The 22,926-nt window shown below is 44.9% G+C and overlaps 1 protein-coding gene across 3 annotated transcripts in view; it reads left to right on the top strand.

Moving 5' to 3' along the window:
- Nucleotides 1-22,926, top strand: part of FAM168A (family with sequence similarity 168 member A) — a 127,594-nt gene that overhangs the window by 58,666 nt on the left and 46,002 nt on the right. For all 3 annotated transcript variants that reach the window (XM_084226241.1, XM_084226243.1, XM_084226242.1), the window contains one exon: nt 6,157-6,244. In XM_084226241.1, coding sequence (XP_084082367.1) covers nt 6,175-6,244 — 70 coding nt within the window. In that variant the 5' untranslated portion in view covers nt 6,157-6,174. The remainder of the gene's footprint in view (nt 1-6,156; nt 6,245-22,926) is intronic.

Below are 22,926 nucleotides of genomic sequence, written 5' to 3'. Positions count from 1 at the left end.
TTTGCACTGTTCATTTTCCTGTTTCCCAGTCTCTAAACCCGTCTGGGTCCATCCATCAGCGTGAGCAGAGGAAGAGGACAGGGAGAGATTTGCTTTGCTGCCTATGGGAAAGTGAGGCTGGAGCTGCTCCTCAGCCCTGCCTTAGGTTTCCAGTCTTGACCTGAGAAGAAATCCCAGAAGCAATCAGAAAACAGGACCTGGGTGAAGATTGTTAGAGAGCAATGAGGAACAACCGTGGCTGGAAGTGACAAATTACAGCCAAAACCTGCAGCACAGTGGATTTGACCAAATAAAATCCTCTGTGCCAGGGAAGCCTGACCCATCTGTTATTAAAAGGATATCTCTGCCCTCCTCTGATTTTAATTCCAGGAATATTGTATTGCTGATGTGCCAACTTTGTATGGTGTGATTGACTCCCAGACAAACTGAGATGTTTATCCTGTTGCAATCCATGGGAAGAAGTCATGTTTTCAATATTTGGGATATGGCCTCAAAGGGATTCTCCCATCTTGTGGGGAGTAATTATAAAAATGGAGGGAGGGTAATTAGTGGTGGTGCAAAACATAAATTAAAGCTTGTCTTTGAGGATAATGTGATGGAAAGTGGGTATTACACCTGAGTCCTGGTCCTGCCAGTATGGTCTGGTTTACCCTAGAATCATGGCATCATTTAGGTTGGAAAAGCCCTCTGAGACCATTGAGTCCAACTGTGAACCCAGGCCAAGGCCACCACTGACCCATGTTCCTATTCCAGTGGTCCCAGTGAGCCCACCCTTGAACCCTTTGCTCTCCTGCATCTTCTCTGCATCTGTAAAACAAAGCCAATGAGGTGATCAATTATTTCATATTTTTAAAGAGCTTGGAAGGGGGGAAGACTCTATTTATTAGTGTCAGAAATCGTCTTTTCATGGATTTTACTCTTGTGTCTGGTTGTTCTGTCTGACTCCTGCAGTGCAGATTCTCTTAGGAGAAGGAGCAGTGGTTGGCTGGGAGAAAGGTCTGAAGCAGCTCGAGAAGGCTCAGATAAGAAAGATAACTAAAAATATTTTGTTTTGTTTTTTGCGATGCCTGGGTGATGTTGTGGTATGGATGTTTATAATCCAGGCTTTTCCTGGTGGCTGACCCAAATCTCCCAAGGCAGTGCTTGTGGAGAGGAAGGAGCAAAGAGAAGTGTCTTCATGCTGTGTGTTCCAAGAAGCCTTTTCAGCAGAACATAATGAAGTAGGATAGGAAGACAAAAGAATGGAGATAAACAGCTGGAGGAGGCCGTGGCTCAGTCGGAGAGCACCGAGTACAAGAGTACAGCAGGGTTCATCTCCAAAGGGAAAGTCAGCAAGGCCTCAAGTTAGAGAAATTAACAGGAATATATCAAGGAAGTAGTTTGAGAACTGCTGAGAATGGTTTGGGACTCACTGGGGCAGATATGTTAGATCTTTTAAAAAATACATGTATTTATTGGTTACCTGCTGGTGAAACCCATCAGACTTGCAGATAAAAGGCTGGGAATTTGCAGCACAGAATTCATCTGCATTAAGACATTTTCTTCTCTGGAAACAAGTTAATATAACCCCAGCTGTGCCAGAATCTTTTGGTTTTTCTCATTCTGAAATTTCTTGTGGGGGAGCTGGTTCAAGGCCAGGTTAAAGGGGGCTTGGAATAACCTGGTCTGGTGGAAGGCGTCCCTGCCCATGGCAGGGGCTTGGAACTGGAGGAATTTAAGGTTCCTCCCAATCCAAACCAGTCTGTGAGTGCATGATTCAATCATTTCTCATTTATTTAGGCTCAGAGGGGTGTTTGTGTAAGCCCTGCCTAATTCAAATAGGCTAACACAATGTGCAGGTATTTTGCCACCCACATTCAGGTTCACCTGTACAACAAGTGATCCCATCTTCCTAATCCTTTTCGGGGAGGACACGGATTTCCTCTACAATATTTCAATATGCAGTCTATAATATTAAATTAATTAATAACTGAATTATCATTTTTTTAATCATCTGGCTTTTAAGCAGATTGTAAACTTCAGCAAATGAAAGGTCGAGATTTTTCCTGTCTCAGCATTTATTTTTTGGGCAGTCTGAGGTCAGCAAATTCCAAAGTCAAGAGCTGCTTTGTGCTTATAAATTATCCATTTAATATTTCATACAATGAAGACAAAAGGGCTTGTTGCTGTTAGAGATGTCAGGCTTTTCTTGATTGGAAAAGCCTGATTATTTAGCTCTTCATCTCAGAGGACACAGCAGGTGATGAGCATGTGGCTCCCCGGGGTTTTGTCTCCCAGGATGCTCTCCTGTGTCTCTGCAGTGAAGATCTGAGTGCTCCTGTCCTGGTTTGGAAGTGGATCTGACAGAAGCTGCTGTAGGACTGTAAATTTTTGGGAGCTGGGAGTGTTCACCTGGAGAGGAGAAGGCAACTTGGGATAGTGGGAGGTGTCCCTGCCCATGGCAGGGTTTGGAGTTGGATGATCTTTAAGGTCTTTCCCACCCAAACCAGTCTGGGTTTCCATGTATCAACCTGATGTGTTCACATTGTGTATATATATATGTGTGTGTGTATATATATATATATAAACCCCTGTTACATGTCTATAACAGGTTCAGTATTTTGTTTCCCATGTGAGATGTTCAATCAACTCTTAAGTTAAGGTGTGTAAAAAACCCAATAAATTAAAGAAGAAGCTGCTCATTGTGGGAAGGAATCTCTGGGCTTGTGCCCACTGTCCCAGACTTTTTTTGGGGAAGGTGGGATATACCCTTGTAACTTGCCTAAATTAACCTTTACCAGATGAATTGGAAGGTAATTTAATTATTGTTTGGTGGATCCCGAGTGAGGGTCAAGCTTCAAATGACTTAAGGGAAAAATTGTCAGAAAATTAGTGGAATTTGCATGGAGTGTAAGGTCAGGAGGCCTTTTCATGTTCAAGGAGACTTTGGCTGAATATTATTAGCATGCAATTTGTATAAAATTCATTTAAAGAGGTGATGTGCAGGTCAAGGAAGAAAAGTATCTCTTTTCTTTGTTCATACTCTCTCATGTTGGTTCTGTGCCACCTGATGTGAAATAAATTACTTTTGGCACATAGAGAAAATAGTACCCTCTCTCCAGAGTGTAAGGAATGGGGCTCTCAAAAGGCATTGCATCCCAGTGGCACAAAAAACAAGGCAATGGGAGTTTAAAGGGAAAATCACCTTGACACAAGAAATGACTTGAAAGAAAATGGAAAAATGTCTGTTGTTCAGAACAGCTCCCTTTTCCATTGTTTACTCTTTTCAATTCAGAGCTACTATTTAATTTTTGGAGAGCCTGAAAGATTCACCTGTCCATGTCACTGTTTTAAAAACCCTGCAAAATATATTTATTTCTCTGTAAAGATTTCATTCTTTGTTCTGAAAAGATAATGATAATAACTTCATTAACTTCCTGGATTTTCCATGCCTCCTTTATTCTTTTAGCTTTCATATTGGGCCAGAGGTTGGACTTGATGGTCTTGGAGATTTTTTCCAACTACAGTGATGAGGGTTGCAAATCCCCCTGTGGGGATGGGGGGATCTGGGCACAGTGTTTCCAAAGGCACCAAGAAAACCAGTGATGGGGAGAGACAGAGGGATGAGATGTTCCTGGTGTCCTGTGTCTGTAGGAGTTTGGAGATGTGGTGATTCCTGATTCCCAGGGGTTGGGGACACACTCATAGAATCACCGAGTCATTAAGGTTGGGAAAGCCCTCCAAGGCTGGAAAAGCCCTCCAAGGTTGGAAAAGCCCTCCAAGGTTGGGAAAGCCCCCCAAGGCTGGAAAAGCCCTCCGAGGTCATGGAGTCCAAGCATTCCCCGGCTGTGTCCAGGCCACAGTGACCCATTCCCACCCTCTCTTGTGGCTCTGTTTGCCCTTCATGTGGAGCAGTTCCCTGGTGTGATGGGAGCCTGTCCTGCACTTTCACAGGAAGGATAAAATAGATGAAAAGGTAACCAGGTTACAGGCACCAAGTATCCCGGGACTGTTTGCTAGCAGCTTATTCCCATGGCATTCCTGCTGGAGTTACTCCTTGCTGGAGTCTCTCGGAGCAACTGAGCGGGGCTGTCTCAGGGATTAAGAAGCACTGGAAGCTCCTGCAATAGAGCAGCACTGGTGTTTGTCTGTTTATAATTAATTTTTAGTAGTCTTTTTGTTGGGCATTCATGGCCACAAGCAAACTCTACAGGTTCTGGCGGTGCAGAAGGTTTAATTTTGCTAATCCTGTTTTATTCCCATTTCAGTGTAGCTGTTTCAATGCCACAACATGGTGCCTGCAATGAATTTCAAATGTATTTTCGGATGGCATTGTCTTGCAGAATGGGAGAGAAAATCATCCCTCCCAAATGCCGTTTGCAGGGGCTCTTTCCTGCTGTCTGGAAATCCCACCCTGCATACAAAGCAGGGAGGAAGCAAAACCTCTTCCTCACAAGCTCTCAAGCCCCCATCACGATTACAACCTTTTTATCTGGTATAAAAAGCATTTTCTTTCATCCTTCTCAATAAGAGTGTTTTGCTTTTACCGTTTGGTACAACACCTAATGCAAGCCACGCATACTCTGTCATTTTTTTTTCCCTGAATTATGATTTTTTTATACTCTTCACACACACAAGAGTACAAATGTAATGCTGCTGGCATTGAAAGGCACTTTAGAAAAGCAGCTGTGATTCCAGCCCGGTCTGGGAGCAGGTCCAGCTGTCACTGGGTGGTTTTCGGGGAAGAACAATGGAAAGGTGAAGAGTCGCCGTCCTAAATTTTATTCCATAAAATCACAGAATTATTTGGGTTGGAAGGGACCTTAAAGCTCATCCAGTCCCATGGGCAGGGACAGCTTCCACTAGATCAGATGCTCCAAGCCCCATCCAACCTGGCTTTGGGCAGTTCCATGCGTGGGGCAGCTTCTCTGGGCAGCCTTGTTTTACACTGATTTTATTAAAGATCTTAATGCTCGTAATGCTGTGTGTTAGTGAAGCCACTGATGGAATTCCGAGTCTCCCTGTCTCTTCCCACTTGCTTATAACCCTGATTTCCTTTCCTTTGAGAATGGCTCCTTCAGTGCTAACTTGGGGGTGGAGGAACAGCTAATTAATTTAGCACTAATTGTTGTCAAGTCAGTCGGTGCAAACGTGTAACGTTTGACTTGTTTACTCTCCCGAGGTAAAGTGAAAGGAGTTAATGATGTAACAAATTGTGTCCCCCATCATGAGGGACTTGTTTGGAGAGAATGGTGTTATTTATGAACTGTAAAATAACACGTTTTAACAAAACCCCCAGATTTTGAAGCAAGATGGGTTTGGTTCTGGTGTGAAATTACCACTAGATAGCTGCTGAGACAAATGCGTCGCCTAATAAAGCTTAATGACTGATTTTCCCATTAATCAGAACTGAGAATGTGCTTCATTAAGATAATTAACAGAGCCAGTTGCTTAACTGACAGTTAGGACACACAAATTCCCAAGTTACTTGATTTCCTCTTAATAAAACCCACAAGAAGCTGACCCAGCTGTGTAGTTTTTGTCGGCGAGGGGAGCACAAGGGCTGTCGAAACCTCCTCACTCACGTAAGCTCCGCGACAGAGTCTCCCTGTGGGACACGGGTGGGACCAGGGGGTGGCCCTGGCCAGCCCCACGCAGGAGCCAAGCCTTGGCCTCCAGGTTTTCACAGTCAGCTCACGCTGAAAGCTCACCAAGACTTGCCCTTCTCCGTCTCGCCAGCGGCGAATGGTCTTTCATGTGCTGCTCTCTGAAAGGTCAGGTCTTCGGTGCAGTTGGTTTTATCACCCAAGAACTGCTCGCTCTTCCAAGGGGGACAATTCCTTGCCTGACTTTGTGGCTCCTCCTCTTTGTTCATCTCAAGCTGGAAGTGGGGTCATGAGTCCTGAGCCCAGGGATGTGGAAGATGAATCTGCTCCGGGTGCATTTGTAGGCAGAATATGCAGCGCTGGAGAAGTTGTGGGAATTACCGGAGAGATCCAAAACTTGAATTATTAAATATGCTATCTGGTTGTAACGTCTGGTTGTAAATCCCTTCCTTCACAGCTGTCTGTGTCTGGAATTCTAACAGGGTGATGCTATCAGGACTCTGCACGCAGACAGCGACTCGGGAGCCAACGCAAGGCAACCGTCTCAACTCTGCTTTTCTTTTGTCCTCAGAGTTCCCGGTCTTCCACCATGAATCCTGTTTACAGCCCCGTCCAACCTGGGGCTCCCTACGGAAACCCGAAGAACATGGCCTATACAGGTAGGACAGGGGTTCTGGCTTTTCCTGGATCTCTGTGTGTGGTGGTGGCTGATCCCTTAATGAGGGAGAAAGATTTTCCCATCAGGGAGCTGGATGGGAACGTGACTCGCAGGAAAAGCCCTTCAGCAAAGCCAGCGCAGCGAGGGTGGTAAGAAGAGTTGGAGCTGAATTCATGCAAAGAGGATGCTCTGGCAGTCCTAAGGAAAAGGATCCAAAGGGCTTTTTTCTTTAGATTAACAAACTTGCAAGCAGGTGCTGGGACAGTCAAGCAGGAGGGCTCCCCTCAGGAGCTGCACGTGCTGGAATAATCCAGCTGTGGAAATGAGGATCCCACAGCCAAGAGCCCCTTGTTTGGAGAAAATCCAGGTATTGTGATAGGTGGTGACTTAAGCTACAGTATTGACTGATTTTTTTTTATATTTCAAGGTGTGCTTTGGTTGAGTTAATCCTATGTGGAAGAACAAGTCTGTTTTCTCTTTGAAACCTTCTTTAGAACTGAGTTGTCTAAAAATGTCATCTTTATTACTTGATAAATATGTTTACCATCATTATGTAACTAGTGGGGAAGCTAAAGTGTACTGATATGGAAAGAATTCATTTGGGACAGAAATGGTGCTTTGGAAAAAGAAAATCCCAGTTCAGGTGTATCTGGTTTTCCCTGTGGATTATGTTCACCTTGACTTGTTTTGATCTTGTAACCCCCTTACAAAATCAGCCCTGGAAAACTCCTTTATGTGCCATTTTGGGGAATGTAATCAGCCCTCCTGCTTTCTATTTGCATTGACTTTCACCGAATGTGTGGAATTATTTGGGAATGTGCTTTTGTGGGGGAGAGTGGTCACCAGCAGATGGGAATGAACATCAACTTCTCTGAGCTGCTTTGTGCATGGATATTCTGGTGGAATTTGGCAGCCCTTCCAGCTGATGGATCAGTGGGGCTGTGAGGAGCCCTGTCTGAGACTGCAGAGCAGAGAGTTCCTCAAAGGCGTTTTGCCCCATTTTTATTCATCCTTTCTTTTTCTCATTCCAATTTATGCAGCTGCTTTGTTGGAGATACTGTAGCTTGGGGGAACTTTTTGGTCTCACAGTCAAAGCACAAGAGGCTTGGAAAAAAAACACAATCTCTGTGAAAAAGTCTCTTCAAAAATCTCCCCATTGTGAGAGGATTGTGGACTCCAGCAGTGCTTGGGTGATCGAACGAGCTCATAAGTGCACAGTTATTTTCCTGCTCTGGAAATAACAGGAATTTTGTGGCTTTCCAGCACAAGAGGCTACTTCTCTCCCACTTTACTTTGATTTTTTTTTTTTTTGGCATGTGCTTAAAGCTCCACCTTAATATCCATTCAATGTACATTTCTGTATCTGCTTTCATATAATCCTGGGTGTCTTAGCAGCTGCTTTCTTGGCACTTGATAAGACAATTTAATTTAAATATTGAGGTGCAGATTGGTCAGAATTTGGACCTTGACCTTTCTAGAAGAATTTTAGAGGGAGAATTCTGGTTTAGATGAAGGGATTAATGGAATTCCAGAACGGTTTAGGTGGGAATGGATCTTAAAGCTCATCTGATTCCACCCTCTGCAATGGGCAGGGACACCTTCCAAAGACCAGGTTGCTCTAAGCCCTGTCCAGCCTGGGCTTGAACACATGAATTCTGCAGGACTCCATTTGGAATTAGTCAAGTGCCAACATTAATGGGATGTGGTCTTCTAAAGTAACCTGCTGGTTGATGACTGTGAAGTTCCTACTGTGCCCTTAACTCTGTAAAATTGGACTTGGCCAACTTGTGCCAGCTTTGATCCATGCAGGGATCAGGAGGATGTGGCCCCCATGGTTTCATCCCAAACCACCCTTCAGGCATTTGTCTTCCAGAATTTGTGGTAAATGCACAGAAATCAATGGTGGATGTGCAGGATAATCTTGGAGGAAAAAGTTGGAAGCAGATCAGACTGCGAAAATTAAAACAAGGTTCTCGGTTATGTCAATGGTAAAACAAATAAATGTAGGACAGCACAGCAGGAATATTCCTGCTGGATTGTTCCATTGCCCAGGTGGAAGGTAAGGAGTCAGTGGGCTGAACTCTTACAGTGAAGTCCCAAAATAGAAGTCAAAAAGCACTTAACAGAAGAGCTGCTTTTTTTTTTTTTTCTTTTCCTGGGCAAATAGTATTAGAAACCCTTTTAAATCTGAATTTGTTTGAATATGTAATGAAAGACTCAAAGTTCTATAGCAAATGAGGAGGAGAAAATTTAAATTTTAGCCTCTGTAGAGAAAAGACAGGCAACTCCTGAGGGTGGTCTGAGCAGCTATGAAAAGAGCTGTGGAATCAAACTCAGGTGGGGTAGTGGCAGGAAGAAAGCAGGGATAGTAATCAGGATACTGGCAGGTTGAATTCTGTGCTTTTGTGGGGTTGTTTTTGTGCTAAATGTGAATTTAGCTTTATATTACTTAATGTTTTTATTACTTATTGTTTTTATTTATATGATAGCTTTAGGCTGAAATAATGAGTTTTAATCTGAATTTTAATGATTTTTCTTCTTATTCTGACTTCTGTGTTGTTTCCTGGCAGAGCAGGGAGAGAGGTCCATTACAAGATAAATAATCCAATTTTTTCTGCCAGATTGGCTGCTAGGGAAAATAGGAAATCCTTGAGTTAGGGAGAATGGGAAATCCTTGGCACATACTCAAGTACTTGATGAAGCATCCGTTTATTCAGATTCTTGATTTTTCCATTTTGATCTTCCTTAATGGAAGTGTGAAGGACAGTCATTTCCTAAATCATTTTTCAAGTGTGGTCTGGATTGGCTGGATTTTCATGGGAAATAATAATTACGTTTAAAAAAAGGAAGTTTTAAAATACAGTTACTTGGGGAGATAAAATCAGGATTGTTCAACTCATAGGAGAAATCTTTATGAAAACAATCCATGTGTTTGAACTAAGGGATTTATTAAGCTCTTGTGGCTTCTCCTGTGTCTCATTTCTGGGGTGCTTAGAACTCCCAGATCTGTTGAATTGCACCCTCCTTTCCCGTTTTTCGTTGGAAACTGAAAGAGGAGGAGAAAACTTCTGCTGGCAGTGTTTCCTGCTGCTGGATGAGCAGCTGTGGAGCTGAGGGAAGGTGACACAGGGAGAATATTCTGGCTGCAGACAGAGCTACATCTGCCCAGTGCCAGCTTTGTGCTCCAAGTCCTGGCTCCTCGTGCCCGGCTGGTGACGGCTTCCACTCCGCTAATTCCACGGATTTTGGAACATCAGCAGCAGTGTTTCAGCCTTGTTTACTATTTAATTAAACCAGACTGTAATTAAGTTGGATCTTCATGTAAGCTGTTGTTTTAATTGAGGCTAATCTATTTAAGGCCTCCAATTTGCTTTTTTGTTCTTGGTACAATTCACTTTACCTGCCCCAAACGGGAGCTGCTGAAGCACCTGGTTTTCCTTTGGCACATTACCCTTGCCATTTCCTTGCACCCACTGCAGGAAGGCACCAGTGCTGCAGTAAATAGATTAGCCCATTGGTGTGGAATCAGGGATGAAGAATCAGTCTCTCCTGGAGCTTGTTTGACTTCAAGCGTGAAACTATAAAGTGTTTGTGATAGCTCACACCGTTTCCCCTCTCCCTACCAGGAGCTGATTAATATGCTGATAAGATGCTGTGATTCATGAACCTTTGCTAGGCTGACTCTGTGTTCGGTGCAGTTATTCCTAAATAATACATGGTAATAAAATCCAAGAGCCCAAGGATGCAGAGCTAGTTGGGGAATCTCCAGGGGGTTTGTGTCACGTCGCTCCAGAGCACGGCGTTTCTCAGGCCCTGCTGCGGCACCGCCTGCTCGGCAGGATGCTCACAGAATCCTGCGATGCTTTCTGCAAGGGACCTGGAAGAACATCTCATTCCAATCCCTAGCCTTGGGCAGGGACACCTCCCACAGTCCCAGGCTGCTCCAAGCCCCAGTGACCAGCCTGGCCTTGGACACTTCCAGGAATCCAGGGGCAGCCACAGCTGCTCAGCACACCCTGCGCCAGGGAACAGTTCCTTCCCAATATCCCATCCAGCCCTGCCCTCTGGGAAGCCATTCCCTCTATCCTGTCCCCCTATCCCTTGTCCCCAGTCCCTCTCCAGCTCTCCTGGAGCCCCTTCAGGCCCTGCAAGGGCTCTGAAGTCTCCCCGGAGCCTTCTCCTCTCCAGGTGAGCACCCCCAGCTCTCCCAGCCTGGCTCCAGAGCAGAGAGGCTTTCCCTGCATAGGCGCCTCTTCACACTCCTGAAGAGCAAGACACATCCCTGAGCTGGGCTGTTTGCAGCACTCCTAAGTTGAAAATTCCCAGGTTTTGTCATTTTTTCTTCCCCAAGGTGAAACCACAACATTTGTTTGGACATAATGATAAGCAGAGGGAATCTGTGCCCTCTGGCTGTTGGTTCTGTTGGCAGGACAGGAGGCGAAGGATCCTCACGTGTGTTCCTGTCCTAATCCTTGTCATTTGTGCTCATTGTTGAACCTCAGACACAACTGCACATGTGAGGAGTGACCTCATTTACTCCTGACTGTTCCCTTAATTTATTGTGATGTTGAAAGGCAGTGGCCTTCGATGTCGTAGGTGACGGAAGGATGTTCCGATAGGATTTCTGCTGTCGGCTTTTAATCCTCCTTTGCATACTCTCTGTGGGACAAAGATAATTCTAGGCTTTATTTCAGCCTTCCTTATTAACTTACAATTATAATTTGGCTGTATTCTTCTCTGGAAATGCTGAGCCTTTGGTGGCGCATCAGCTCTTAGGCCACACAAACCATGTTCTTTCACACCTACTCTGTGAAAGGGGATGAACTTTATATTTTTTCTCTTTCTTTTTGGCATTCCTCAGCATTTTCACAGGGAGCATTGAGGGACACGGGACAAATGGCAGGGTTGTGGTGCTCTCTCCTTACTTCTCCTTCTGCTCTAAGATGTGCACGCACGTCAGCCCCTTCCATTGATTGGGAAATGCCACTCCTGGATTTAATTAGGCGATCCATCGCTTACCGGGTCTGTAAAACAGGAATTCTAAACCGTGTTCAGGGTGTTGAATTGATTTCAGGGTGATTAAAAATGTATGAAGTGGATACAGTGAATATTTTTCCTCTGGCGTTTCTTCATGTTTATTAATTGGTGTGTATAGAGCAGACAGGAAAATCCTACTTGACTGGGAGAAGAATGAGCTGTGACTTGTGTAGGCTCTCATTGTTTTCATGTTTAAACGCGTGATTTTCGTACGGGAATACTTCCAAGCAGCTCGCTGAATTCCTCAGTGCTGGGAGCTGCTGAGTTTCAGCACTGAGATCAACAGTGGATAAATCACCATCTTCCTAATGAATTAACTCAGGGACATTCTTGAGGTTGTAAAAAGCATGAAGTCACTAAGGGAAGGAGGGAGGAGTAGTTTTCTGTTTGGGAGAAGGAAGCAGAGGGGTTTGGGTCAGATTAGGGATGTTTGTGAGCGGCAGAGGTTGCTCAGGGCAGTGGTGGAATCATCAACCCTGGAACTGTTCCAAAGCCATGTGGATGTGGCACCTGGGGACATGGGGCAGTGGTGGCCTTGGCAGTGCTGGGGAACAATTGGATCCGATGGTCATCCTTAATGACTCTGTGGTTCCAAAATAATTCATGACATCCACTCAGCTCCTTTGGAGACTGGTCCAACTGCCAGCCTTCCAAGGAGTTCATAGAAACTTTGGGAAGCATCCCTCGCCCCTTGTTTTGTAACTGGAGGTTTTACAGGCTTTTGAGTCCCCCTGTATTGTGAAGAAACAGAGTAGTCTCAGATCTTAAAAGCAAACAAAACTCATGTTCTGTTTTCCCAAATGACCTCATTGTGGGCCTTCTTCTCCTCCAGGCTCGGGTGAGTCCATGCAACTGCTTTATTTCTGCCTCATTTCTTGGCTGCAATATTGATTTTGGTTTTCCTCATGGTGGAAAAGAAATAAAAAGATTAAATGGCCACGCTTGAAGAGGGCTGGGGAAAAATTGTGAGGCAGAGAAGCAAAAAGCATAGGTGGAAAAAAAAAAGATGGCCTTGGGAACATGTTTTGAAGAGAAAAGTGCTCCATTTAAAGAAAATAAAAGGTGAACAGAGAATTTTCTTGTGTCTCAATTGCTTTTATAGAGTACAGGCACATCTTGTGAAGTTCTTCACTCACCTGGGGAAAAGAGAAGCTTTATTTTTAACCATGAGTCCTCCTAAATTTCTGTCTTAAATTGCATACAGACAAACTCTAACCAGTGCTTTTGGCTTTTAAGTACACATTCAGTATTAAAATTGATAACTGAAGGGGTTTTTTTTTGTATTCTTTCTTAGTGGGTGTATACCAGAGAATGAAACTGGGTTTGGCTGGCTTATTAATCTCTAGTGTGTTTCTGAGCCATCTTCTTTTTCCTTGTTTTAGCCATCATCAATTGTTTTCCATTTAAAACTCCTTTTTCTGCACATTCCCTTCACTTCCATATCTTTTCCTAAGTTCCTCTTGCTCTGCTCCTGAACAAGGAGCCTCAGTGTAGGAAGTCAAAATCACATTGGCCATTTCAGCATCACAGAATCATTGAAGCTGGAAAAGGGCTTTAATATGATCCGAGCCCAGATGTTCCCCAGCACTGCCAAAGCCACCACTGCCCCGTGTCCCCAAGTGCCACATCCACGTGGCTTTCCAATCCTTCCAGGGATGGGGAATTTGGGAACCTTTGCCACAGGCTCCATGGGGCTGGAGTGTGCCCTTATCATTCTGCAAGTTGGAGATGGGGGTTCGTAACCCAGGATGGAAACATCTCCTGGCCCTGGCACCCCACATTTCAGGGAATCTCTCATCCAGAGCTAAAATCTCACCCAATCGAAAATAAAGGCCTTTTCCTGCATATTTCTTTCTGCCACTTGCAGTTCAAATTCATATGCTGACTTGTTTTTCTCTGTTTGCACCCCACACATTGAATACCTCTTAAATCCCCAGGTGCTTCAATTAAATGATTGCAAGTAAGCTCCAAGGCTGCCTTGTGATCCATTGAAAACCCTTAATATTTGCCGCCTTTCCTTCCCCCCACACCTTTTTTTTTCATCTTTTGCAGCAAATAAGTGGTCAGATCCTTGTAATGTTTTTTCAGGCCGAAGGTAATAAATTGAAATTTAGTGGCTTGACTTCTGCAAAAATGTTTTTAGATTAAATATTGAGTTTTTCTTCCCTCCTGGTGCACAATTATTTCTCACACCGGGCGCAGTCAATGTGATCCAGCACAGAGGTTTGTACAGACAGAAACGTGAGCTGGCCCAGGCTTGGAAAAGGCTTTTATGAGCTTCAGAAATAATTCCCTGGTTTGTACCAGATCTGTTAATTACTGGCTCTGTTTTCCTACTGTGCTTTATACCTAATATCTTATTTCTAATTTAGTGGGGATCAGCTTTCCCGAAACGGAGCGCTTGAGTTTATTAATCACAGAATCCCAGGATGGTTTGTGTTGGAAGGGACCTTTAAAGATCTTCCAGTTGCAGATTTGTTTTGCTGTTCCATTTCATTAGACTTCGCCTGGTGTGAGGCCAAAGTCAGGTGTTGCTTATATGCAAATGCATTCATATACTTATTTTAAAGTGTGTGTGGCTGCCCTTCCCTCTCCCAGCGCTCGCTGGCACTCGGCCCCGTTTCATCTGATGCAGTACTGGGCTAGAATTTTAATGTCTCTGCGGCCAGCCATGATTTATTAGATCCCAAAGCCCTGGCTCTGAGCGCAGGAAGAAAATATTGCAGCAGCGAGCTGCCTTGGCACTGCTCGAATAAATGGCTCCTGAAAGACTCTTTAGTGTTGCAGCCTTTTTTCCCTTCTCCTCCCCTGGCCCCCAGTGCTCCTTCCCCCCAGCCCGACCCCTGGATTCCTGCTGATGGTGGGAAGTGCTCGTTTCCTTCTGGGAATTGACTTCTCCGGGTCCTTTTACAGGAATGGATTTGTCAACAGCCTCGTCATGTAAAGCCCTATGAATTCCCAGAATGAGCTGCTATCCTTCATCTGGAAAAAAAAATCAGCTTTTGTGGCAGGGTGCAAGGCTTGGGCTCTTTGTGATGAACTGGTGGTACAGAGAGAAGATCATGGAATTCCAGGATGGTTTGGGTTGGAAGAGACCTTAAAGGTTCCACCCTTGCCATGGGCAGGGACGCCTTCCACTGTCCCAGCTTGTTCCAAGCCCTGTCCAAACTTGGGCACTTCTAGGGATCTGGAGGCTGCCTGTGCTACAGCTCACAGGGAACAATTCCTTCCCAGTATCCCATCCATCTCTGCCCACTGTCAGTTTAAAGCCATTCCCTGTGTCCTGTCCCTCCATGCCTTGTCCCCAGTCCCTCTCCAGCTCTCCTGGAGCCCCTTCAGGCCCTGCAGGGCTCTGAGCTCTCCCTGGAGCCTTCTCCTCTCCAGGTGAGCACCCCCAGCTCTCCCAGCCTGGCTCCAGCCCTGGAGCAGCTCTGGAGCCTCCTCTGGGCTCTCTCCAGCAGAGCCTTATCTTACCTGTTCTGAGGTGCCATTTTAGCAGTGCCCTGAGGAAGGACAGCCAGGACCTCAGTACTCCCAGGAACAGGATCAGTGTGTGACCACCACCCAGCGCTGGCTGTGCTCCTCTCTGCTCCCCAGCCCCTCCTTCCAGAGAGCTGCCAGCCCAGCAGCCCTTCCTGGGAGCAGCTCTGAGGCATTTCACTTCATCAACAAAATAATCCTCAGGGACAAATGGAAAAAAGAAAAAGTTGGGCTGAAAAGATGAGTTCTGAGAAGACTGAGAGCAGTAAAGGGGAGGGTCTGGGAGGAGAAGTACAAGGAAGAAACCCTGGAACAGTAACAGGTGAAACTTTGGAGCTCATAGTTGCAAAATTCACTTTAATAAGCAACCAAAGGAAATGTCCACTTTATGCTTGATTTGTTGCCAACTATTTACATTTTAAAATGACATCTCTGTGCCTCATCATTAGAGACCTCATGTTTGGCAGCAAAGAGCATCCATCTCCAGGGAGAAGAGGTGACTCCATGGCACTCCCAGGAGATGCAAAGCACGTGGTGACTGTACATGAAATCACATAGGGGAAAACCTTGATTTTTACAGCTGAACACTGAAGAGTTTCATTCAGAAAGATGAATGTGAATGTGAAAGAATGTGTTTAGGCATCTGAACTTCTGTTTACCTCTAGTTCTTTTTATTTCAAATTAGGAGCTCTGGTGAGACGAAGAGCATTCTGTGCTGCTCTGAAGGTGGAGAGAAGTGTGTTCTGTGCAGGCACTCTGTCGTCAGAATCATTTTACTCTCCCCTTAAAACAGTTAAGGAAACAGTACTATAATGGACTATCATAGTAATTTCAGGGTGAGCAGAGCAATTTTCCACAAAAATAACAATTATGTTGTCATCAAACAAGGCATGGTTTGCTCTGAGCCCATTAATATAATTGAGGGTCTCACTGAATGCATGAGCAGCAGGTTGGTCACTTACACCCAGCACCCTCAGCTCTCCCAGCCTGGCCCCAGGGCAGAGGGACTCCAGCCCCTGGAGCATCCTCAGCCCTCCTCTGGACTGGAAATGCAGATTATTTCTCCCTAGTTTGAGTGTCTTGAAAAACTGGACATTCTCTGATGTTTAATGTGAACTCTGGTTTGAGAAGAGATTGTCAAGATGGGACTTGAACCACAAAATCCCAGACCTGTTTTGGGGTCCCTCCCTTGGTTGGGAGGGACCTTAAAGCCCACCCAGTGCCACCCCTGCCATGGCAGGCACACCTTCCACTGTCCCAGGCTGCTCCAAGCCCTCTCCAGCCTGGCCTGGGACACTTCCAGGGATCCAGGGGCAGCCACAACTGCTCTGGGCACCCTGTGCCAGGGCCTGCCCACCCTCACAGCCAAGAATTCCTGCCCAAAATCCTTCATCCATCAAAGGATTTTCCTCCCTGGGTTTTTTTCCCTCTTTTTGTTGCTTTACTTTGGCTGTGGAGTTTTAATTTTTTCTTTTAATCCCCACAGTCCTTTGTCCCTCCCTTGCTGCTCCCAAGCTCTCTGGTTCCTAGCAGGCACTAATGTGGAATTCTCCTGTGGAAGATGCTGGATCCATTATGAATAAAGATGAAGTGGAAGTGGAATGCTTTCCCATTAATTTCAAACTTTGGTTATCATGACAACAGGTTACAACTCTCTCCATTGCCATGACAATCTCCTGCAAAATTGTTAAAATGCTGGCTTATGGTTATTTTTAGTTTGTCCTCTATTCCCATGGAGACCAACTTTTCCTTGAAGTGTTTGATGCTTTGTGCTTGGAGCCTTTAATGAGCCCCACAGAAGTCTGGAAGTCAGGAAAGGCAGAGGCCTCTGAGGTCAGCCCATCCCTCCATCAGCCTTGAGGGATGCTCGGTGCAGTGGCTTTGCCACTGCTTTTGTTGTATTGTGGGCACTTCTTCTTTATTGTTATTATCATCTCTTGTGTGATTTTTAACATTTACATTTCCTGTAGTGCCCGAGCTCTCGTATTCTTTGCCCATGACCCTATTTTTTATTGCATTCTTTGCATATGACCCTATTTTTTTGCATTAAATTCTATCTGAAAACGTAACATTCTGCACAGGCCACTGGGGGGAAAAAAAATCTACAAAGGAGAGTGAAAAACTATAGAGGAGCTTGAACAGGACACATAAAGGGGTGATGTTTTAGTTGCTGGGTTTTTTTGGGAATAAAACCACACAGAAATTAACTTTTCTGTCTATCAAGAAGTTTTACTGGAGTAACATTTGCTCAATCAGCTGAACATTTACTGGCTTATAATTAATATATTACAAATCAATAAAGTGTTGCACATCACCTCAAGTAAAAAGGGAAATAAAACTACTTTGTGATCCTCCTTTGCCCGTGGGCTTTGATTTTTCCCCCAAGTCTTTCTGGAAGGTGGCTGAGACTGTGTAGACTTTTTATTTGTATCCATCAGACCCTGAATGAGGGTTTTCACTGAACTGGGGAATTTTTTTTCCACATCTAATAACTGTTAGAGGTGTTCTGTAGTTTCTTAGGCATCTTGAATTGTTGTGTCATTAATACCAGCTGAACTCTGAGCTCCACTCAACCTTCCACTGTCCCAGGTTGCTCCAAGCCCCATCCAACCTGGCCTTGGACACTTCAGGGATGCAGGGGCAACCACAGCCACTCAGACAGATAATATTTCTATCAATCATTTTAAACCTCTAGAGAGGCTCTGGAGCTTATCATTGATGGTAAAAATCTCTTTAAATGGTGTAAAATCTTTCTCTCTCTGGGATAATGAAATCCTTTTGCTGTTCAGGTGACTCTGAATCTTTTTACAGCTGGTAAGAGCAATCAGAAGAGTTTTTAATGCCTCTTGCTTGCAGAATCTCAGTGCTTATCAGAGTCCTTTTGCTCTCTGCTGTGTCTGAGTTTGCCTTTTCCATGCAGAATCCAAATAAAACATGAATTCTGCATAACACAGCCCTCATCTCTATGATTGAAAGGTTATTTTGGCAGCAGGATTCCCTGGGAAGGTTGATGGCTCAGTTCTACTCTGCAGATACAAGGGAGAGTATGAAATGTGGTGGATTTTTGTAGCACTAACAGTGGTGGTAAGATTTTTATCAGGATGTTGCTCAGCATCCTGTCAGATGCAAGGAAGATAAATCCTGATGCTGAGGCTGGAGAACTTAATTGAAATAATAATCTATAAATCCCTTTATTTTTTTGTTGTTGTTGTTCTGCTACTTGTAGAGGACGTGGCATAATTACTGTGATTTGATTGAGAGGTGTGTGGCTGTATTTGAGTGTTCCCACAGAATTCTAGCCACATGCTCTTCCCAGAATAATTCCTTTGCCCTTTCCTTGTGTGGTGAAGAGGCCATTTAGCTTTCCCCAATCACTGCTTTATTCTAATGGCTGTTAATTGGTAATAAAGGTTATAGCTAATATAATATATGTAAAGTATTGATAACACTGCTTATGTTTTTGGGATGGTGTGGGTTTTGTTCCTTGGACTTTTGTTCTTTCCACATTATTTAGGATTGCAAGGAATAGAATAGAACAGAACAGAATAGACCATTACTGTTGGAAGGGATCTCCAGCAATCATCTCATCCATCTGCCTGCCTAATTCAGGGCTGATCATGTTATTAAGGGCATTATTATTTGGTTTTTATTTGCGTGTCTGTGACCAGTGAATTAATTTTATGAGACAATGTTGGTTGTGAAATCCACCATGATCTGTTCCTTCTCCAACTTTGGGAGTAGCAGCTACAGGGAGGTGCAATGAGAAATCTCCAGGCATGGAAAAAAATGTAGTTTTCTTCTACTTGAGTAGAGCAGAAAATTCAGAAGGTAATGTGATTTTGGAAGAAAGGGGGACTTTTTTCAGATTTTCCTGTGGGAATTGCCCAGAGAAACTGTGGCTGCACGTTCCTGGGAACGTTCAAGGCCGTGTTGCACACAGCTCAAAGCAACCTGACCTAGTAGAAGGTCCCTTCTAATCCAAACCATTCCAGGATTTTGTAACTTCTCCTAAATGCAGATCCTGCTCCAATGCCTTTAGGAGTAAACAGAGACATAGGAACAAAAGAAATCTGTGCAAAATTTTTACCCACACAGAAGATTTTCTCTTTATGATGACACACTCCAAAAGCAGGCTTGGTTTCCCCAGCCTAGTTTGATATTTTAGCAAAATTATTCTGCATCAAATTTCCAGCTTGAGGAGATGTTTCCCATCCTTGGTTTTGACTCAATGTAGGATCAGCTCTACCAGGGCTTCCTAAAGAAGCTCAGAATGAGGGGCAACATTTTCACTTCTGTTTTTCCTGTGAAAAAAAGTCTTCAGGATCGTATCCCGGTGGAAAGGAGCGGGAAGAACTGGTGAAGAAGAAATTCTGGAGGCGTTTTCATTAAGCTCAGGATCAAATCCTGCTGGGCACTGACTCAACTGCCATCGATCCATCCCCTTGTTTGCCTTCCAGCTCTCACATTAAGCAATGGTTAAGTCATCCCTGGGGCTCCCTTGACTAATTGACTGCTCAAGGTGGTCCAGGTGCTTCTCGGCCGCTCCATCTGGCAGCAGCTCCAACCCATCTGGCCCTGTTCTGGCCCTGGAGAAGCCTCTCCTGCGAAGTTTGTCCCAAAATTGTTGCTTTCAGAAGTGTTTAGGGAGCAAAGTGAGGTGCAGCAACGACCAAGAATTCCTGTCAGTCTGCAGGCCTGGAACGCCTTCGACTGTGAGCAAATGCACGAGGAACAACAGGAATAAATATTACCTATTGTAAAAGCCTGACTCCTGGGTATTTAGGAAGTGTAGCTGTTCAGGCTTCTCACATATTCCTTCAGAGCAACTTTCCAAAGTAAATGCAAAGCCAGTCACCTTCAAAAGGGAGGGAATGTCACCCTGCATTTCTCTATCCACCTTTGCCAAGCGGGGGGACTTGGCATTCTCTGGAACGGGGAGATTTGATGGATGGCAGGACTTCTAATGTTGTTGGCAAGCAGTGCAGGTTCCATAGGATTTGGCAATGTTAGAGTCTGTTATTTTATTATTCCTTATTTTTAGAGGAATCTTTCAGTTTGCTCTCACTCCTGGTGTAAATCAAGAGCCTCCACAGGGAGGTGTCCAGATATTTCCATGCATGGCACACATTCCACATTCCCAGTTTCTGATCCAGTCACTAACCACGAGCCTTTCCTTCTGTGCTCTCAATCCCACACATTTTTCCAGCGAAACCAAGGTCATTTCAATCCCTCAGTTGAAGAAAAGACCTGCCCACAGTTTAAAATCAACACTGGGCACGAGGTTATTTTTAGAAATAAGGCACATCCCTGACCCCAGGCAGCCACAGGTTTATCCCTGCCTTGGCTGTGTGGGGCTGGGAGGATGCTCCAGCAGGGACCGCTGGGTTTCCTTCCAGCATCACCCTCGTTATTCCCGAGTGCCTTGGGCTCATCTGTAGGGAAGCAGATTTATTCAGCTCGTGTGAGCCCCTGTATAATCATCCTTAGCTCTGCATTAATGTGCTGAGCAAGTGGAACTGGTTAATGAGAGGAGGAGAAAGGAATCTCTTTTTGTCCCTGCGATGCTCTTGTTCCTGGAAGCGGAGGGGAATCATTAACATTCCAGCCAGGAAGCCGGTTCCTTCGGCAGTGCCTATTGATGGAACGCGGGGGATACAGGTGAACTAATTCCAGCCAGCCACAGGCTCGATGTTTAGCTCTGCCTTTGTTATATAACAAGTTTTTAGGTCTTCAAAAAAAACCCATTTCTGAGCAGAAATGACCTTCAAGGAATGGTTAAAATAAGAAAGCCGACGTCCCTTTGGTTACCGGTGCACAAACTCATCACTTACATAAACAGGACAAAGGCTTTAATCTCCCTTTGAAGTTATTTGCATCTTTATTGAGGCTTGCAGAGCCTTTTTCTTTGGGATCCCACTGATCTGGAGGTGAAGGACACACATGGCTGGAAAACCTACCAGGTTTCCCTGAGGTTCACATCAAACTGGCTTGTTAGTCCTCGAGGTGGGACAAAGTGGCAGGATTCAGCTTTGCTGTGAAATCATTAAACCAGGAACTTCTTGGTATTTCTATGCATTTTTTACTTGTTGTTCAACAACCTTTAAAGTATTTTTTTCACCTGTTATCCCTTGTTACTCTTTAAAAGAAAAATACCTCTGGGGCTTTGAAATTAATTTCTCTGTAGGTTCATTGAAATTCCTTTTCCAATATGGGATTTCAGCCGTGCTGAATGGCCCATGACCATCCCAATTAGGTTGATCAACAAAAATGACACCTCCAAGAGCTTTTTTGAGGCAAATGGTGCTGCACATTCAGAGAAGGTGTATGGAGAAGTGGTTCTACATTGGTCCCATTGCTTTGCCATTAACCCCACTGGGAGTCTCCACATCCCTGGGGTGGTTTTGTGGCTGAAGGTGAAGCAGGCACCAAGATCCTTCATGTTCCATTGGTGCAGGTTTCCTTGCTCATCCTGGATGGAGTAGCCAGCAGCAGTTTTGAGTGTTCATATTAAAAACCCCGCAGACAACCCCCAAAACAGTGCAGTTCACAAAACTGTTCACAAACATCTTGCCAGGGTGGGAATTGACCAGGCTGCAGGATGAGGAAGGTGCTGTGGAGAGCGAGGGGTGCCATAATTACATTGAACAGTGCATCTGAACATGAGCTATTGCAGTAATTACTGTTAAATGCTGGCCTGTAATTATAATCCAGCCATACTCCCAGCAGAAACCTTTGTGTGGAAGCTGTGAGGAGCTGTTCTGCATTGGTGACTTGGAAGTAGCTGGAAAAAATTCAAAACATCTTCATATAAATTACATTTTGGTCATGGTCTGCTCATCCCCAGGGCTTTGCAGGCACAGGTTCCCCTCCTCGACTCCTCCTGCCTCTGAGGCTGCTTTGAGAGCTCATCTCTCTCTTTTCCCATCCCCACCAGCAGGATTTTCCTCATGGACAGCAGCAAACTGGGGGCATGTTGGGCTCTGCTCCCAGGGAACAGGGACAGGTGGAGAGGGAACAGCCTCAGGGGAGGCTCAGTGTGGATATTAAGGGAATTTTCTTCATGGAAAGGGCTGTCCATCCCTTGCAATGGTGGAGTCCCCATCCTTGGAGGGACTGTTGTGGGTCCCCTCAAACTCAGGCTATTTTGTGGCTGTACATTCCTATAAAAACCTCATTTTTAAGGCTCATCCCCGGTCTTGCTTTGTGCCGCTCCAGCACTCTGCCGTGGCAGGCAGGGATCAGGTGAAATCCTTGGCATTAATGTGCGCCCTCCACAAAACCTGCAGGCAGTTTTGGAAGAACACTCCAGACTTCCCTTGTACATGGACCCTATGAAATTATTTTCAGGAAATTCAGAAAATTATTTTCCCTGATTTTGAACATTTCTCCTCTTTTTTTAATCATTGGCCAATTTATGTCAGAATGTCAGGACCGAGTCTGATTTAAAGCAGGCTTGAACTCGGTGCATATCATCAACAAAATGAAATGTTTCTGGATTCCCATCTGTTTGACTGGAATACACCTGGCTATTGAGACTACACACGTGCTATGCCTAAATCCAAGGCTTTAGAGATAAAACGTGACACCGGGATGCCTGACTAATCTCCTGCAGGGATGCTGCTGGGATAAGATAAGAAACTTGTTGGGAATGGTTATTATTGTCTGGGGGGGGAGCTGGCAGGGCCCAGGCTGCCAGAAACACCTGATAAGGTCCTGCAAGGCTGGCACCCGCAGCTCCTGCCCTGCTGCCATCCTGGGCTTTTGGGGGCCTGTCAGAAGAGAAACCAACATCTCTGGTTGCAAACAATCCCAAAGGACAGCAGTGCTTCCCTGGATGGTGTTCCTGATGGAAGGACTCATGCAAGGGCAGGTGGGGAGTTGTCAGGAGTTTTCCTTGGCAGGCACTTCCAGGAAAATCAGAAGGAGTTGTTATTGGGGTGATAGTTACATTCCTGTTCCTTCCTCATGCTCCTCTGCAGCTGTTTCAGGGTGCTCAGCCTTGCAGGTTTTATTCCCTCCAGTTCTATGTCCACACTGACATTCTCCTTTTTAATCCCATTGGCTGATTTTTTCCCCCATTTTTTCCCTCCCTGCTTGTGGATTTATGTCACCTTTTATAAATATTGCATAAAACACCATTTTTTTCTGTGTGAACAAATAGGATCC

The sequence above is a fragment of the Fringilla coelebs genome (genome assembly GCF_963513975.1).
Source record: "Fringilla coelebs genome assembly, chromosome: 2".
In the NCBI taxonomy this organism is placed as follows: Eukaryota; Metazoa; Chordata; class Aves; order Passeriformes; family Fringillidae; genus Fringilla; species Fringilla coelebs.
The sequence above is the reverse complement of the archived record's forward strand: the minus strand, read 5'-3'. Positions and strand labels throughout refer to the sequence as shown.